General features: G+C 44.5%; 1 protein-coding gene across 1 annotated transcript in view; it reads right to left on the reverse strand.

The window, feature by feature from the left end:
• Positions 1-10,235: 10,235 nt before the first annotated feature.
• Positions 10,236-18,660, reverse strand: part of LOC139404271 (serine/threonine-protein kinase SIK2-like) — a 13,011-nt gene continuing 4,586 nt past the window's right edge. Inside the window, exons 4-11 of the mRNA XM_071147204.1 lie at positions 18,617-18,660; positions 18,100-18,261; positions 17,325-17,449; positions 17,065-17,188; positions 16,580-16,806; positions 14,729-15,449; positions 14,404-14,599; positions 10,236-14,289 (exon numbers count right to left, since the gene is read on the reverse strand). The exon at positions 18,617-18,660 is cut by the window's right edge and continues 20 nt beyond it. Of these exons, the coding sequence (XP_071003305.1) occupies positions 13,710-14,289; positions 14,404-14,599; positions 14,729-15,449; positions 16,580-16,806; positions 17,065-17,188; positions 17,325-17,449; positions 18,100-18,261; positions 18,617-18,660 (2,179 nt within the window). The 3' untranslated portion in view covers positions 10,236-13,709. The remainder of the gene's footprint in view (positions 14,290-14,403; positions 14,600-14,728; positions 15,450-16,579; positions 16,807-17,064; positions 17,189-17,324; positions 17,450-18,099; positions 18,262-18,616) is intronic.

An 18,660-nucleotide genomic window follows, 5' to 3' on the forward strand; every position in this document is an offset into this window, starting at 1 on the left:
CAGCTGATGGACCAACAAATCTCATTAAATTTTAACCCTCCAGGAGCTCCTCATTTTGGAGGAACATGGGAGCGAGAGATCAAATCTGTAAAGACGGCCTTACGAGTCGTACTAGGGGAACAAACTGTCACTGAAACTGTCTTGAGGACCGTCCTGATAGAGGTGGAAGGGATACTGAACTCCAAACCCTTGGGATATCTCTCGGCAGACATCGCTGACCCCGATCCGGTTAGACGAAATATGCTCTTGATGGGACGCCGAGATGCATCACTTCCTCAAGCCATGTATGCTGATACCAACCTCGTTGGCAGACGCTGGTGGCGACACAGCCAGATCTTAGCTGACCATTTTTGGGCCCGATTCATTCGGGATTACCTACCAAGTCTACAGCACAGAGGGAAATGGCAGAGAGGAATGGCCAGCCTGGAAACTGGCCAAGTAGTAATGATGGTGGACCCTCAGCTGCCTCGAGCCTCCTGGCCGGTGGGCCGTATAACTAAGACTATGCCTGGGACCGATGGTCATGTTAGATCAGTGGAGATCCAGGTGAAGAACTGGACATATATCCGGCCAGTTGCCCGACTAATTCCTCTCTCTGAGATGACAGAGGACGGGGAGCAATGAGACTTTTTTGAGGAGTGTGGAATTTATAACAAATTTCCGGGGTGGCTGTAGAAAAGGCCCATGGAGTTGGTGGAATAATCCTTTAATTCATTGCCACTTACTCAGCTGGGCCAGGGGCGCTTTAATTAGGTCAGGTGGAAATGTCCGACAGATCTCAACTGCATAAAAGGAGGAAATTGCCATCGCCTGATCTCGCTGCTTTCTCTTCCTTAACTCCTTCTGATCCAGAAGTTTTGTGCGTCCATGAATCCACGTAGGTCCACCGACTCAGTTCAGATGAAAGGTAACAATCTGTTGCGATCCGGAGAGTGGGCCATCAGTTATTGTTTATAGTTATTACCAAGGAGCGTGGCTTGGAGCGCACGCTTCAAACATATTGTGTAATGTGAATTGTCAATGATCACGGCCCTACGTATCCTCATAGGCCAATTATGCAATCGATATGGTTAATATGTAATGAAATGAATTACATGTACACATGAAGACAATTGAAAGGGTGAAATAAGAAACGTCATTGTTTGCTAACTGATCGACTTTGATATCAAACTAATGGGGATTATAGATTGAATAACCATTCACTGTTTGTGTTCTTTCATGATTGATGATAAATAGTTACGAGCCTAAATGACTCACGGATGATTACTATTGACTTCTTAATGAATTGGATTGTTGACTTCCCTAATTATGTTAATCATGAATGATTGTTATATGATCTTTGGGATGATGAATTTGATCGGATACGTGTTATTTGTTTCCTTTGTGATGCAGCACAGACTACTCAGTAAATATACCACTTTATGGTTAAAGGAATTCCTGCCTCAGTCTCTTCCATTCCTCTGTCACCTGACACGTGACCACCTGTTCACCTTCACTGTCAGTCATCCTACCTGTCTAGCTACCCACACAGATTCCACTAATCTTTCAGTGTGAGTGAAGGGAGGTAGGGAGGAGAGAAAGGGACAACATGAATGGAAGTAGGGAGGAGAGAAAGGGACAACATAAAGGGAGGTAGGGAGGAGAGAAAGGGACAACATGAAGGGAGGTAGGGAGGAGAGAAAGGGACAACATGAAGGGAGGTAGGGAGGAGAGAAAGGGACAACATGAAGGGAGGTAGGGAGGAGAGAAAGGGACAACATGAAGGGAGGTAGGAAGGAGAGAAAGGGACAACATGAAGGGATGTAGGGAGGGGAGAAAGGGACAACATGAAGGGAGGTAGGGAGTAGAGAAAGTGACAACATGAATGGAAGTAGGGAGGAGAGAAAGGGACAACATGCAGAGGTAGGGAGGAGAGAAAGGGACAACATGAAGGGAGGTAGGGAGGAGAGAAAGGGACAACATGAAGGGAGATAGGGAGGAGAGAAAGGGACAACATGAAGGGAGGTAGGGAGGAGAGAAAGGGACAACATGAAGGGAGGTAGGGAGGGAAGAAAGGGACAACATGAAGGTAGGTAGGGAGGAGAGAAAGGGACAACATGAAGGGAGGTAAAGAGCACTGAGATAGAGTTGCAAACAGCAGGTGTCAGTTTCAGTGCGGGTGGTCATGTTTTCCTCTAGCTCGCGATCCTGCGGCTGAGCAAAGAGGAGATGCTGGGTGTTTGATATGCAGCACTGATGGCAAGGTGCAGAAACGTGCAGAGAAATGTGAGACCAGATTGGGGGGGCTTGCGTGTGCAAAGAATGTCACCCTGGACGGTGCCCAGGGCAATGGTTGGCTTGTGGTATCTCATTCCCTTGTGGATCTACACACACAAATATGCACTCACACACACACACACTCTAGCATACAGTACCAGTCAAAAATGTGGACACACCTACTCATTCAAAGGTTTTTCTTTATTTTTACTATATTCTACATTGTAGAATAATAGTGAAGACATCAAAACTATGACATAACACATATGGAATCATGTAGTAACCAAAAAAGTGTTAAACAAATTTAAAAATATTTTATATTTGAGATTCTTCAAAGCCATCCATTGCGTTAATGACAGCTTTGCACACTCTTGGCATTCTCTCAACCAGCTTCACCTGGAATGTTTTTCCAACAGTCTTGGAGGAGCTTCCGTATATGCTGAGCACTTGTTGTCTGATTTTATTTCACTCTACGGTCCAACTCATCCCAAACCATCTTAATTGGGTTGAGGTCGGGTGATTGTGGCGGCCAGGTTATCTGATGTAACACTCCATCACTCTCCTTCTTGGTCAAATAGCCCGTACACAGCATGGAGGTGTGTTGGGTCATTGTCCTTTTGAAAAACAAATGATAGTCCCACTAAGTACAAACCAGATGGGATGGTGTATCGCTGTAGAATGCTGTGGTAGCCATGTTGGTTAAGTGTGCCTTGAATTCTAAATAAATCCCAGACAGTGTAACCAGCAAAGCACCCCCACACCATCACACCTCCTCCATGCTTCACGGTGGGAACCACACATGTGGAGATCATCCGTTCACCTACTCTGCGTCTCACAAAGACACGGCGGTTAGATCCAATAATCTGAAATTTGGACTCATCAGACCAAAGGACAGATTTCCACTGGTCTAATGTCCATTGCTTGTGTTTCTTGGCCCAAGCAAGTCTCTTCTTCTTATTGGTGTCCTTTAGTAGTGGTTTCTGTGCAGCAAATCGACCATGAAGGCCTGATTCGCGCAGTCTCCTCTGAACAGTTGATGTTGAGATGTGTCTGTTACTTGAACTCCGTGAAGCATTTATTTGGGCTGCAATCCGAGGTGCAGTTAAATCTAATTAATTCATCCTCTGCAGCAGAGGTAACTCTGGGTCTTCCTTTCCTGTGGCGGTCCTCATGAGAGCCAGTTTCATCATAGCGCTTGATGGTTTTTGCTACCTCATGAAGCTGGTTGAGAGAATGCCAAGAGTATGCAAAGCTGTTATCAAGGCAAAGGGTGGCTACTTTGAACAATCTCAAATATAACATATATTTTGATAAGTCACACTTTTTTGGTTACTACATGATTCCATGTGTTATTTCATAGTTTTGACGTCTTCACTATTATTATACAATGTAGAAAATAGTAAAAATAAAGAAAACCCCTGGAATGAGTAGGTGTTTCCAAACTTTACTGTATATATTATATGTGGCTCTGAATCAGCAACACTAACAGTACATCTAATTTATTTTGAGCACTTGCGGTTGTCTTGTTGTTCAAGACTCCTCAGAGGCTTGCTGCATGTGTGAATCGTTTTCAAAACAGCCAGGCACATCCCACAATTATACTTTGAGATTAAAGATGTTTTACTTGTTAGATTTAAATGATCCAATTTGGGATAAGTCATGTTTTTCTGCAGGTGTTATTGTTTATGACTCAGAGATGGAAAAGGAAATGGACAGAACATTTTTTTTAAAGGACAGAAAGACAGAGAGAGGAAATGAAATTATTAATTTCCAGGGAAAAAACAAGGCTTGAGAGATCTAAAATGGAATAAACAGAGAAATGGAGTGAGAGACAGAAAGAGAGTTGGAGGGAGAGAAAACAGAGAAAAAAAGAGAGAAGGGGTAGATAGGAAGAAAAAGGGGAGAGAGCAGAAACCAAGGGGGTAGAAATGATGAAGAGAGAGAGATAAAGAGATAGATAGAGTGAGCGAAAGAGAGAGATAGATATAAAGAAGGAGAGAGATGAAAGAGAGAGACAGAGAGAGAGAGCAAGAGAGAGAGAGAGAGAAAGAGAGCTATGGAGAGAGACAGAGATATAGAGAGATAGAGAGAGCTAATTCGGCACACAGCTGCTTTGTGAACTCAGTGAGAGAGGTCTGTAATGGAATGCTCATGCAGACGCCAGAGCCTCCTGTACAATATTAACTGAGCCCAGTGTGCGTCATACCGCTCACAGCTGACCCCGGGTGTGTGTGGGTTTGTGTGTGTGTGGCACTCTGACTCCCTCTCTCTCTAACTCTCTCACGCTCTTACTATCAGTCTCTGTTTCTCTCAAGTATACTTTGACAGTTCAGTTCAAAGTTAAAGCCCTAGTTGGCACGACTGTGGATACAGCACTATATCAGCTCAGAGTGTGAGTTCTAGAAATAACAATGGACAGATAACAATGTGTCTGAAAGTGTAAAGAGATTTCTCGTTACTTTGGTGCAAATGTAATATCTCAAGTAGGCCCACCCACTTGAGAGCCAAGCCCACCACTGGGGAGCCAGGCCCAGCCAATCAGAATGGGTTTTACTCCCCCCCACTGACAAATTCTCTAAAACGATGTTGGAGGTGGCTTATAGTAGAGAAATGAACATTCAATTCTCAGGCAACAGCTCTGGTGGACAGTGTGTGAAATGTGTGTGTGAATTACTATAAACTATACCATAACTGAACTATATAACTAAACTATAACTATCAAGACGCAATCTTACATTTCATTAAAATCTAGGTCATGAAGAAAAAGACTACAAAGATTTTGATACAGTCGACACAGCTGACATTCTACAAATGAAGTGTAAACATGTATGAACTAACTCTCCATCCAGCTTTTCTGAAATGCCAATTGCCTCTCCCTCAAAACTGGAGACATCTCTGGCATTGTGTTGTGTGACACAACTACACATTTTAGAGTAGCCTTATGCTGTCCCCAGCACAAGGTTCACCTCCATAATGATCATGCTGTTTAATCAGCTGCTTGATATGCCACACTTGTCAGGTGGATGGATTATCTTGGCAAAGGATAAATGCTCACTAACAGGCATGTAAACGCAATTGTGCACAACATTTTAGAGAAATAAGCTTTTTGTGCATATGAAGCATTTCTGGGAACTTTTATCTCAGCACATGAAACATGGGACCAGCACTTTACATGATGCGTTTATATTTTTGTTCAGTGTAGATAACTATGCAGCATGCATGGATTCCTACTGTATGACACAATAATACATTTGCGTAGTGCAGTTACTTATCTCTTTCATCCCTCATGCTGAACAAAGAATCCACCAATGTGTTATGTAAAAATCTCAAACTGAACACTGAGTTTCAGTTTGCACATACAGTACTTGCATCGGTGAAGACCTAGCATAATGTCCACTTCTGGAGACATTTCAATATCTCTCTCTGTCTCTGAGAAGGTGTATTGTATTGATGCATCTTGTCGTATGGCTTTTGTTCTGTGTTACTCACTTTGGTAGTTTGCTGTTTTGTGAGTAGAACAGAATGTTCTTTCAGCATTCCTCCTTTCTGCACTTTGCCTAAACCTAAAACGTCCACAAATCCTCTGGTATTCACACTTCCCCAGCCAGATAGCTTGATTGTGAGCAATGGCACAAATGTGTGTGTGAACTCATACACAGTCGATCATTAAAGGCTGCTTAGCTGACTACAGGGGGTAAAGTACATGTAATCCCCCCTTGTTGAACTCCGTTTGGGTCCCTGTGTGTGTGTGTGTGTGTGTGTGTGTGTGTGTGTGTGTGTGTGTGTGTGTGTGTGTGTGTGTGTGTGTGTGTGTGTGTGTGTGTGTGTGTGTGTGTGTGTGTGTGTGTGTGTGTGTGTGTGTGTGTGTGTATGTACAGTATGTGTGTGTGTGTGTCCTGTGGCAATCTCGGCACCAGCTTGGGCTTTATGGTTAACAGGTTCTTGTCTCAGCTTGGTATGAAGAGTTAATATATCTCTCTCTAGATTGTGTTTCATAACATTTGAGTCTTTTGATCAGAGAAGTTGCCAGCCTCTTAACCTCCTCCTCCTGTCTTCACCTCATCTCCTCTCTTCTGCTTTCACACAAGGAAACTGAAAAAGAACATTCCTCTGTGTGCTTTCATGGTGATAACATATTTACTTATTTAGAGTACTAGGACACTTTTATAGCAGGGCTTGTCTGGAAGCTTGTTTGAAATCCCACATAGAGAGTGTGTGTGTGTGTGTGTGTGTGTGTGTTTGTGTGTGTCAGATGGTGAGCAGAGACAGATCTGTCTAAGTGCTCTTCACACTTAAGTGCGCAGACCTGAGGTCTCAAACCCCAGAATGCTTTGCAAGGTTCATCTTAGTCCGAAGTCTCAGGCTGGGGAATTTCCTCTGAGTGAGTCAACCACTGCCCAGTAGTGATGTGTGGGTAAAATTACTGAGGAGGCCAAGCCAGTAGAAAAGCCATATTACAACCTATGTTGTGATAATCACGTTGTTTCCTCTATAACCCATTTGTTCACAGACCACCATGATATACAATAAGGCAGTGACAACAAAAAGACAACAGTCACACAGTGGCAAAATAAATTACATACACAAACGTTCAAAAGTTTGGGGTCACTTATTTTTTTTTACATTTATTTAACCTTTATTTAACCAGAAAGGGCTCATTGAGATTAAAATCTCTCTTTCAAGAGCGCCCTGGCCAAGATAGGCAGCACCAAGTCATTACAAAAAAATTACAGACAGACAACATGAAAAACTACAAGTAATCTAGTAAAAACGATTGAATTCACAAGAGTATAAAACAGCAAATTAAAAACATTGACAGGTCAGGAATCAGCCTCAAAATCCTTCATCAGTGATTTAAAAACACCAATCGGGACAAGTTCTTCCAGTTTAAAAGTATTTTGTAAGGTGTTCCAAGACGATGGCGCAGAGTACATAAAAGCCCTTTTACCAAATTCAGTTCGGACATTTGGAACAGTTAGCAGGATAAAGTCCAGCGAACGAAGAGAGTACCCACCACATTTCTGAACAATAAAAATGCACAAATAAAAAGGTAGTAAACCCAAAAAGGCTTTGTGACTGAGCCTACGAGTGACTAGAGAAGGCCAGCCAACCCTGGTTCTTTGTTTTTAGCCATGTTGAGCCTGTATTCAAACTCACAAATGCTAATGCTCCAGATACTCAACTAGTCTAAAGAAGGCCAGTTTTATTGCTTGTTTAATCAGAACAACAGTTTTCAGCTGTGCTAACATAATTGCAAAAGGGTTTAATAATGGTCAATTAGCCTTTTTAAAATTGTAACGACCGGGGTGTAGCAGGTGAGAAGTCAGGCGCAGGAAGCAGAGAGTTCAGGGTAGTGCTATATCGTTTCATGCACAAAAACCGGGGAACATACACCAACCCCACGGAACACACCAAAAACAAATGCCCCAAACACGGGGGACTTAAACCGTTCAGCAAAACCCAAGAACATGGGCAAACCGAGACACACAGACGTGTACACACATACACCAAACAATCCAGCACAACCAGCAGGCGGGCCTGCTGGATAATAAAGCCCGACCAATCAGCCTAAAAGGAACACAGGTGAAATCAATAAACAGAAAGGGGGAAAAGGGATCAGTGACAGCTAGTAGGCCGGTGACGACGACCGCCAAGCGCCACCCGAACAGGAAGGGGAGCCATCTTCGGTAGGAGTCGTGACAAAAATGATAAACTTGGATTAGCTAACACAACGCGCCATTGGAACACAGGAGTGATGGTTGCTGATAATGGGCCTCTGTACGCCTTTGTAGATATTCCATAAAAAATCTGCTGTTTCCAGCTACAATAGTCATTTACAACATTAACAATGTCTACACTGTATTTCTAATCAATTTGGTATTATTTAAATGGCAAAAAAATTAGCTTTTCTTTCAAAGACAAGGACATTTCTCAGTGACCCCAATCTTTTGAAGCAAATATTACATGTAAAAACAGTTATATCACCTGCAGCGTGGTCAAGCAAGTTCATGTTTTCAAAAGTTTACTAAACAACTAGTGATTTAGAACCACAGATTTACCGCAAGTCAGCACAAAGACAACAGGAGCACTGCCTCCGCTATTCCAGCACCATTTACACTCAGGCCAACACACTATTAAAGCACAGACACTCATGCCAACACAGCATCCCAGAGACACAGGCCCTCAGGCCAACACAGCATCCCAGAGACACAGGCACTCAGGCCAACACAGCATCCCAGAGACACAGGCACTCAGGCCAACACAGCGTCCCAGAGACACAGGCACTAAGGCCAGAATCCCAGAGACACAGGCACTCAGGCCAACACAGCATCCCAGAGACACAGGCACTCAGGCCAACACAGCGTCCCAGAGACACAGGCACTCAGGCCAACACAGCATCCCAGAGACACAGGCACTCAGGCCAACACAGCATCCCAGAGACACAGGCACTCAGGCCAACACAGCGTCACAGCTGTGATGGCGAGTTCATTAGTCAGTACAAGGTCGTGTCCACAGCGGCAGGATGGTGATGGACGGTTGGTAGGGTGACCTGATCGCTAATACACAGCATTCCTATCAAACACACCAGGCGCGCACACACACACACACACACACACACACACACACACACACACACACACACACACACACACACACACACACACACACACACACACACACACACACACACACACACACACACACAGGGGAAAAAACAAGTGTTTTGCTTTTGCTCTTCCTATCATTCTACATGTTGTGGTTAGATAAAATCTGCTTCATAAGAGGCTCATCAGCCCAGGTGTTTGTAACTATGTCTGTGTCACAGCTTGTTAGCTGTTGATTAGAGTGTGTTTAAATGTGTGTTAGCACTTAGTTTGAGTGGTTTTAGCACCAGATAGGCCACTTAGGATGTGTGAATCATGATTGGTTTGCCCACTGTCGTGTCCCCTTCCACCCTCCCACACATGTGTCCCTGTCCTCCATCAGACATCTGTCACTGTCCGCTGCCTTATGGGTAATAGACACACAGCAGGGTCATCAAGAACAATCACATCATCAACCAGCGTCACCATCACATCATCACCCAGCGTCATCATCACAGAGAGCTACAAAATCATCACAGAGGGCTAGAACACCACCACAGAGGGCTAGAACATCATCACAGAGGGCTAGAACATCATCACAGAGGGCTAGAACATCATCACAGAGGGCTAGAACATCATCACAGAGGGTTAGAACATCATCTCAGAGGGATAGAACATCATCACAGAGGGCTAGAACATCATCACAGAGGGATAGAACATCATCACAGAGGGATAGAACATCATCTCAGAGGGTTAGAACATCATCACAGAGGGTTAGAACATCATCACAGAGGGCTAGAACATCATCACAGAGGGGTAGAACATAATCACAGAGAGCTAGAATGTCATCACAGAGGGATAGAACATCATCACAGAGGGTTAGAACATCATCACAGAGGGTTAGAACATCATCACACAGGGCTCAAGCATCATCTCAGAGGGCTGGAACATCATCACAGATGGCTAGAACATCATCACAGAGGGATAGAACATCATCACACAGGGCTTGAGCATCATCTCAGAGGGCTGGAACATCATCACAGAAGGCTAGAACTTCCTCACAGCAGGCTAGAACAACATCACAGGAGGCTATAATGTCACAGAGGGCTAAAACATCATCACAGATGACTAGAACATCACCAGAGAGGGCTAGAACATCATCAATGTGCATCATCAGCAGGTGAAGAGGACGATGTGTTTCTTGTCGGCTTTCAGAATGTGGCGTTCGAAGTAGTTTTCTTGGGAACATTTTCTGCTTCAGCTCTCCATGTCATCCATTTTGATTTGACATCAACTATAGTGGCTGTTGATCAGCCTACTTTTAATTAATAAATATTAGCATGTATTATTATGTGACTAATGACATTTACACAAAATTACGATGAACAACTGGAATTTATGTTTAGGAAGTGAATTTTATTCAAATAAATAGCCACATAAATAAACAATCTTTCTATATAACATTCATACAAACACACACACAGTCAAGTAGCAAATCAGGAAAATCATAAAACATATTTCTTCACATCCAACATTTTACCAAAAAGGACATCTTACAGATGTAAAAGGTTACTAGTGTTTCAATAGTTCAGTCAAACTACGTTTGTGACCAGTTTTCTCAACTAACAGGAAAAACAAAACCTATTTCAGAAATGAGAAATATTCACTGTAAAGTGCAATGCTTATTTGTTTCTTTAATACAGCAAGTTAAATCAAAGTATGAAAACAGGGTCTTATGAGTGTCTGGCCCATGACGGGTCCACCTGTTTTCACTGTGTGCTGATTGGAGAAAAGCAGGGATTCTCTGAAGGTATGGGGTTTGTTCTGAAGAAGGCACAAGTGTTGGTGGTGAGTGCAGTCAGCCAAAATGAAATGTCATTTAGAAATATTAACAATGCTTCTTTCAGAGAGAAATCTATCAAACAACATTTTAGCTTCAGGCTTCAAACACTTTTCCCCTTCAACATGTTGTTCAAAATGAGACCACTTCACACGTAAATAGGCCTAACACATAAACCCAAACATGCTGTGCACAACTCTATCTAGATACTGTACCTTTACCACCTACAGACAATTCATTGAAACAACTTTTCTATTTCTTAGAAAATACATAAACAAATACAGCCATGGTCCTGCATTAGCATCTAGTGGCAGAAGCAGCTTTCTCATAGCAGGAGCCACACAGAGTATGCCATGAAAGCACTAGCTAACATTTTGAGTCAACGCTTTCACAGAGGAAAGTCTCTTACTCCGCTGTTCTCTCTTTGGCTAATCTCGAGTTCTGGCATCATGCAGTAGCAGGCAACCATGTTGTCGATAGGGAAAGCACTGTGAAATGGTTTGGGTCCTTTCTTCTAAACATATGCATTTCTATGTTCAACAAAAAACAGAAGCTTTCTACCACCTGCTCTACTCAGCTAGCTCCCTACGAAGGTCGGAAAACCTTGTACATTCATACAAGAAGAAAAAAAGAAAAAACAACAACAATCGAATGAACACCAGCAGGCAGTTACTGTAGTATCTTATGTCATCTCTCTATCTCTCATTTCTTCTGCATTTCAATGTGAAATATTGCACTATTAGTCCCAAAGTCTTTGTTCTGGCTGTGTGAAAGCACCACATCATGTAGCATACACGTAGCCCATATGAGGTGAAAAGTATAGTGGGTAAAGCTTTGTTATGGAAATGGTTGCACTCACTACTGTAAGTGGTTCTGGATAAGAGTGTCTACTAAATGACTGAAATGTAAATGTTTTCCTCTGATAGGGAATGACATCATGCTCATAGGTCTTCAGGGTCTTACGTTTTGACAATATTGACAAATTGAGACATATAAAATGACATACATACAGAGGGAATATGAGTAGAAAGGAACCATACATGAGTAGAAATTATTAATTGAAAATCAACCTTTTTGTAAGGTGCACACACACATATACACGCATGCACACACTGCTTGCTAACAGCAGTACCTATTGTGCTTTAGTCACACAGCAAGTCATTGTTTCTTCTCTGGTGAAAGCAGTATAAGCTCAGCTAGAATCTCGCACAAACAAATCACAGTTTGTGAAATCACAATAACATTGTCTTCAAAGAAAGTTTGGAAGTTTAGAATAGTTATGATACTGCATGTTTGTAGGATGGCTACAAAATAGGCGAGGTCAGTACAGGTGCATCAAAGTGTGGACCGAGAGACTGAAAGGCCATCAAGGCCATCAGACTATTAAACAGCCATCACTAGCCGGCCTCCACCAGTACCCTGTCCTGAACTTAGTCACTGTCACTAGCCAGCTACCACCCGGTTACTCAACCCTGCACCTTAGAAGCTGCTACCCTATGTACACAGACATGGAACACTGGTCACTTTAACAATGTTTATATATCCCATTTTACCCACTTCATATGTATATACTGTATTCTAGTCAAGTCCATCCTATTCAACTATTGCTGTACATATATTATTCTATCCACGTATTCTTCAGATATACTACATATTCTATCTACATACTGTCCACAATGTCTATACATCCCATCACACATATGCGCTCATACATACAGTACCAGTCAACAGTTCGGACACACCTACTCATTCAAGGGTTGAGAGAATGCCAAGAGTGTGCAAAGATGTCATCAACGTTGAAGAATCTCAATTATAAAATATATTTTGATTCGTTTAACACATTTTTGGTTACTACATGATTCCATATGTGTTATTTAATAGTTTTGATGTCTTCACTATTATTCTACAATGTAGAAAATAGTACAAATAAAGAAAAACCTTGGAATGAGGAGATGTGTCCAAACTTTGACTGGTACTATATACTACATATATGTGTATATATATGTGTGTATATATATATATATATATATATAATTATTTATACTCCTGACTCCGACATTGTTTGTCTAAATATTACTATATTTCTAAATTCCATTCTTTTACTTTTAGATTGGTGTGTATTGTTGTGTATGGTTAGATATTACTGCACTGTTGGAGCTAGGAACACAAGCATTTCACTACACCCACAATAACACCTGCTAAACATGTGTATGTGACCAAAAAGTAATATCTTCTCCAAAAGACAAACAAAGTAAAAATAAAGAAATAACTTTGGTCTTTTCTAATTAAGTGAAAACAATAAGTAATAAGTAATTAAGGTCTATATACAGTGAGCAAAACTGGAAAAGTAACACAAAACAAAATCAGGAAGACTGGATCCTCCTGTTTTCAAACTTGATGAAAAAAATAAAAATGAAACTGTTGAAATAGGTCTTAAATTATCTAGTATGGTACATTGATACCAGTCCTCGTTGGGGTTTCAAGACTAGTCCTTCACTCACCCCTCCACAGCGGGACAGGGGTGAGTTGGGGTCCCCATCAGGGACAAAGGAGAGGAACGGAGGTCCCCTGTTGTGTTGAGCGGGTCCCAGACCTTTATTGCTTCTCTGGGGGTTCGGATGAGACCTCAGAGCCGTCACTCCAGAGTTTGGTTATTGCTTAATTCTCAGCTTATGTGATCACACACAGACACACACAACTAGATGTGTGTTTGCATGTTGTTCAAGAGTGTAGATTTGTGACTTGCATCAGTTTAAAAAAATCTATCTCCACTTTGCTCAGTTTTTCTACCCAATTGTTCTCTTTTCACACTTTTCGAGGATCTGATCTGTCGTCATCTGCTCATCATCTGATGGTCTGTGAGAAGCTCCACGTCTCAAAGTTCTGTTCCCACTGTCAAAAAGCGCTTACCCTTCCTGTCCATCAGCGATGACATCACCAGGACATTTTGTCCTCTGGTTGTCATGCAGAACAATCACTCTGTTCCAATAAGAAGTTGTTGTTTTCTGCTTCTCCTTTCTTTCCCCCCATTACTTCACCATCACACAGCTTCTCAGCTGCTGCTGTCCACCGCAGCCCAGCTCCTGCATCTCAGACTCTCTCCCGGAGGCTGAATCCAGACTCCACATCCCCTGCATAGGCATGAGGGGGAAGGGGCCCTTGGTGAAAGCCTGGGTCTGGTCCTGGGCTTGGTCCTGGGGGTTGGTCTGGGGGTAGAGGTTGGTCTCGAGGTAGAGGCTGGACTGCTGGCTTATGTGCAGTCGAGCCTCGAGGAGGTAAGCAGCAGTACCCACGGGGGAGAGAGAGGAAGAGGAGGAGCAGGAGGAAGAGGAGGAGCAGGAGGAAGAGGAGCCATAGGAGGGTGAAGATAACTCCAGAGGTTGCTGCCAGAAGGCATGCTGGAGAGCCAGGGGGCTCTGGTGGGAGGGCAGGGTGTGTTGGGGTTCCCCCTGGAGGAGGGAGGGGGCGGGGTTGTCGAACAGGGTGGAGGGGGCGGCGAAGACTGAGGTGGGGGAGGGGGGCTGCTGCTGGGACAGGAAGAGCGGGGGATTCTGGGTAGGTGCTGGCCAAGGAGGCTGAGGTTGGGGCTTGTGCTTGATCTGGAGCATCCTGTAAACAGAGACAGAGAGGTGGGGTTAGAATGACACTTACGGTGACTACGTGTCTGTGATTGTATTTATGTGCAGGTGCGTGTGTAAGGTTGTGTGTGTGTCTCCCTCTTACCTTTGCTGGTGCAGAACTTCCTCCAGCATGCTGCGGTGCTCACTGATGGTGGGGCCTATTGATCCCCAGGTGCCACGGCTACTGCGGTCGGAGGTTGGAGGGCAGACCTGCCTCGCCAGACCTTTGATCTTATTCAGACCCAGAAGGCCTTTAGTGCGCGTGTTCTTTCTCAGCTGTTGGCGGAAGGCTTTCAGACCTGGGGAGGTGCACAGAGAGAGAGACAGGCAGACGATTGGTTAGATGATGATGTGACTGATACATTTCTCTGTAGTAATGATGTTGATGAGGATGATGGGACTGATGCATACCTAATCATCATCCATACCTTGTGTGAGGGAGGTGTCAGAGGCTCTGCGGCCCTCTTGGAAGCTGGCAGCCTGAGCCTGGGGGAGGAGGTGACAGGAGAGGGCCGGTGGGCTATCGGCGGGGACCAGTGCCCCAGGCTCAGTCCCAATGGCCAGCACGGCTGACAGGCCACCTACAGCGGGGTGCAGAGCGGGGTTGGGGGTGGACGAGGACCTCAGACAGCTGTCAGACGACGCACCATCGGAGGGGCTGACAACGATGCAGGGGGGGTTGCACTGGTGGAAGCGAGCAGAGACCTCGGCCAGGGTGTGTCGCCGGGAGGTGGTGGTGGGCAGGACGAGGGCCGAGCAGGTGTGTGTGACCTCCTCCTCCAGGTCGCGGGGCCGCACCTCTTCACTGATGCTGATCTCCACCAGGCTGTTGGGGGAGATGGAGCGGTTACACAGCAGTCGGTTCAGACTGGCTTCCACCGGGAACACCACACGTTGGAACAATGCACCTTGGTCATATTCCATCTCCGCGTGCATGGGAGGGGTACTCTTGCATTGAATGGGGTAGGCTGAAGGTCTGAAGCTGTCCTCCATGATGACCTCTGGGGTACCGGAGTCAGAGGTGCTCCTGGATCTCTGGTTCCAGGGTCCACACTGACGGCTGAGCTGCTGGGCTCGGTGCTCCCTGATCCTCTCCAACAGTAAGTAGTAGATGGCTGAGAAGTGGTTGTAGCTGCTGCTCTGCAGAGACTGGAGCAGAACAGAAGGACATGTTAGTCAGCCATTTTGGTCCAAAGGGTGTCATAATATAAGGGGCTGTATTAGCCAGCTTTTCACTGTTCCTCTCCCTGTTTGTCTCTCTCACTCTCTCTACATATATTTCTCTCTCAGATAGGTCTGTAGCCCGTCAGACTGCGTTCACCCAGACTGATCTCATGAGAGACTGCTGTTGGAGCTCATCTACTCACCGCTAACTGTGTCAGGCTTTAAACGCAGATGCTAGTTATCCCCCTAATTCTCCCTACAAAATGAGTATTAAGTCCCCCAGGTGTACAGGGATCCAGGGTGTGTTTGACTGTGGTGCCTGCCTGGGAGGCAGCATAACATACCCTGCTCTACTGCCAGACATGACTAACTGTCTCAAAGCCCCACCACTTTCAACCCAGTACCCAACCCCACTACCTCAGTCTTTACAGTATACTCCAAATACTGTATTCCTGTGGTACTATGTGATCTGTATAACCCATAACCTATAACCTATAACCTGTAACCCATAACCTATAACCTATAACCCATAACCATAACCCGTAACCTATAACCTATAACCTATAACCCATAACACATAACCCATAACCTGTAACCTATAACCCATAACCTATAACCTATAACCCATAACCTATAACCTATAACACATAACCTATAACCTATAACACATAACCTATAACCCATAACCTATAACCTATAACCCATAACCTGTAACCTATAACCCATAACCTATAACCTATAACCCATAACCTGTAACCTATAACCCATAACCTATAACACATAACCTATAACACATAACCTATAACCTGTAATCTACAACCTGTAACCTATAACCTATAACACATAACCTATAACCTGTAACCTATAACCCATAACCTATAACAAATAACCTACAACCTGTAACCTATAACCCATAACCTATAACACATAACCTATAACACATAACCTATAACACATAACCTGTAACCTATAACCCATAACCTATAACCTGTAACCTATATAACGGCCCAGCTCCACTCACTCCTACCCTCCTCTAATCCTCCTTTTAGGACAATAACACCAATAAACCAATTAACCAATCAACCAATTAACACATCAACCAATAAGCCACTCACCTCAATGGTCCTCTGGCGGTCAATGCCCAGGGTTTGCATGATGCCCAGGACAGGCTCGCTGTAGTCCCCCAGGTTAGAGTTGTAGTCTGTGAGGGGAAGGGTCATGCTGAGGGTCTGGTGAAGAGCTGTGGGGTCAGCCAGCAACCAGCGGTGCTGCTTGATCTGGGCCACACTGATCCTCTTAGCTGGGTCTACCACCAGCATCCTACGGATCAGGTTCTCACAGTCTGGGGGAATAAAGAGGGAGGAAGAGGGAGAAAGGAGGGAGGGAGAATGGAGGGAGAAGGGAGGGAGAGATAGGGAGAGCGGAAGAGATAGGGAGGGAGAAGGGAGGTAGGGAGGGCGATAGAAGGGAAAGCAAGGTCAGTCTGATGCTACAGCATATGCTTTTATATAATATAAACCAGTCATTTTATCAATCAATGTATCAGTCCAATCACACTATGAAATGTGTCACTGTGTGGTTGCCATGGTGTGATGGGTACCTTGAGACATGAAGAAGGGGATTCTGAAGCGCCCCTCTGTGACTCTCTGTCTGAGGGCAGGGAGGCTGGGCCCGTCGAACGGAAGGGAACCGCACACGAGAACGTACAGAACCACACCCAGACTCTTTAGAGGAGAGACACCAGGAGGAGAATGTCAACAAATGGCCTCTCCCTTTACTTCACTATTCATTGGTTTGACATGAAGATGGTAGAACTACGGTTCAAAACACATCGTGTACAGTTTCCCTGTCAGCCCTTACCCAGATATCCAACTGTGGCCCTTCGTACTCCTTCCCCTCGAACACCTCGGGTGCTGCGTAAGGGGGGCTGCCGCACCACGTAGACAGGGGCTCGCCTGCGTTGTAGAAGTTACCGAATCCAAAGTCTGAACGGGAAGGAGAAAGAGATTGGTTAGTTTGTGAAACTCGTGGTTGTTTGAGTCCTGTATTCCCTGCTGGCTACAGAGTTTTTTCTTGTTGATATTGCGTAATGTTAATCACATAATGACAGATAAAAGGCCAGATAGCATCTGAGCTAATATCACCCTGGGCTCTGACACAGAGCTCTGATTGTCCTGCCACAATGAGGCACTGAGGTTGACCCGCTGGGCACTGTCTTGCTTTCTGGCAGTGTGTGTGTGTTTGTTTGTGTGTGTGTGTTTACTGAATACAGATTGTCACCCTGGCTCTCTGTGGCATCAGATCAGGCCTGCTATGACCCTGCTATTTCACCCTAAAGAACCTTCTAGTTCTTGGCAGTTGGCAATTCATTAGCACTCAGACCCAGTAGCAATCTTTTAATTACAGTGATGCAGGTCTTCTCTTCAGTAGAGAGATTAAGAAGTCTGGGAATCACGTAGAGAACCATAAAGGATAGAGGGGAGTCTGCTATCTATTATCTCCCAGACAGACTCACAGCCAGTTTGATGTTCATGTTATCTCCCAGACAGACTCACGGCCAGTTTGATGTTCATGTTATCTCCCAGACAGACTCACGGCCAGTTGGATGTTTGTGTTATCTCCCAGACAGACTTACCGGCCAGTTTGATGTTCATGTTGGCATCCAGCAGTAGATTCTCAGTTTTGAGGTCTCTGTGAACGATGTGGTGCCTGTGGCAGTAATCCACTGCCGTCAGAATCTGCCCGAACTTCTTCTGCGCCTCGTCCTCGCTCATGCGCCCGTTTGAGGTCAAGTAGTCTGGAGGACAAGAGGGAGAGAGAGGGAGAGAGAGAGGGGGGGCGTTTTAGACTCAGATGCCTAAACCATTTATACATCCTGGGTGAGGGACGAACTTCCTATCTATTTTACCCCTTTTATTACCTAAAAATATACTGCACAGCCAGTGGAGGCTGCTGAGGGGAGGATGGCTCATAATAACATCTGGAATAGAGTCAATGGACTGGTATCAAACGTATGGAAACCACGTCTTCGATGTGTTTGATACCAGTCAATTGACTCTAGTCCAGCCATTATTATGAGCCATCCTCCCCTCAGCAGCCTCCACTGTGCCCAACACAGGTTACAACAAAGGGATATTTTATTTGATCCTCACCGAACATCTCTCCATTTTTGGCGTATTCTGTCACAATGTACAGC

The sequence above is a fragment of the Oncorhynchus clarkii genome, chromosome 3, assembly GCF_045791955.1.
Source record: "Oncorhynchus clarkii lewisi isolate Uvic-CL-2024 chromosome 3, UVic_Ocla_1.0, whole genome shotgun sequence".
NCBI lineage: Eukaryota > Metazoa > Chordata > Actinopteri > Salmoniformes > Salmonidae > Oncorhynchus > Oncorhynchus clarkii.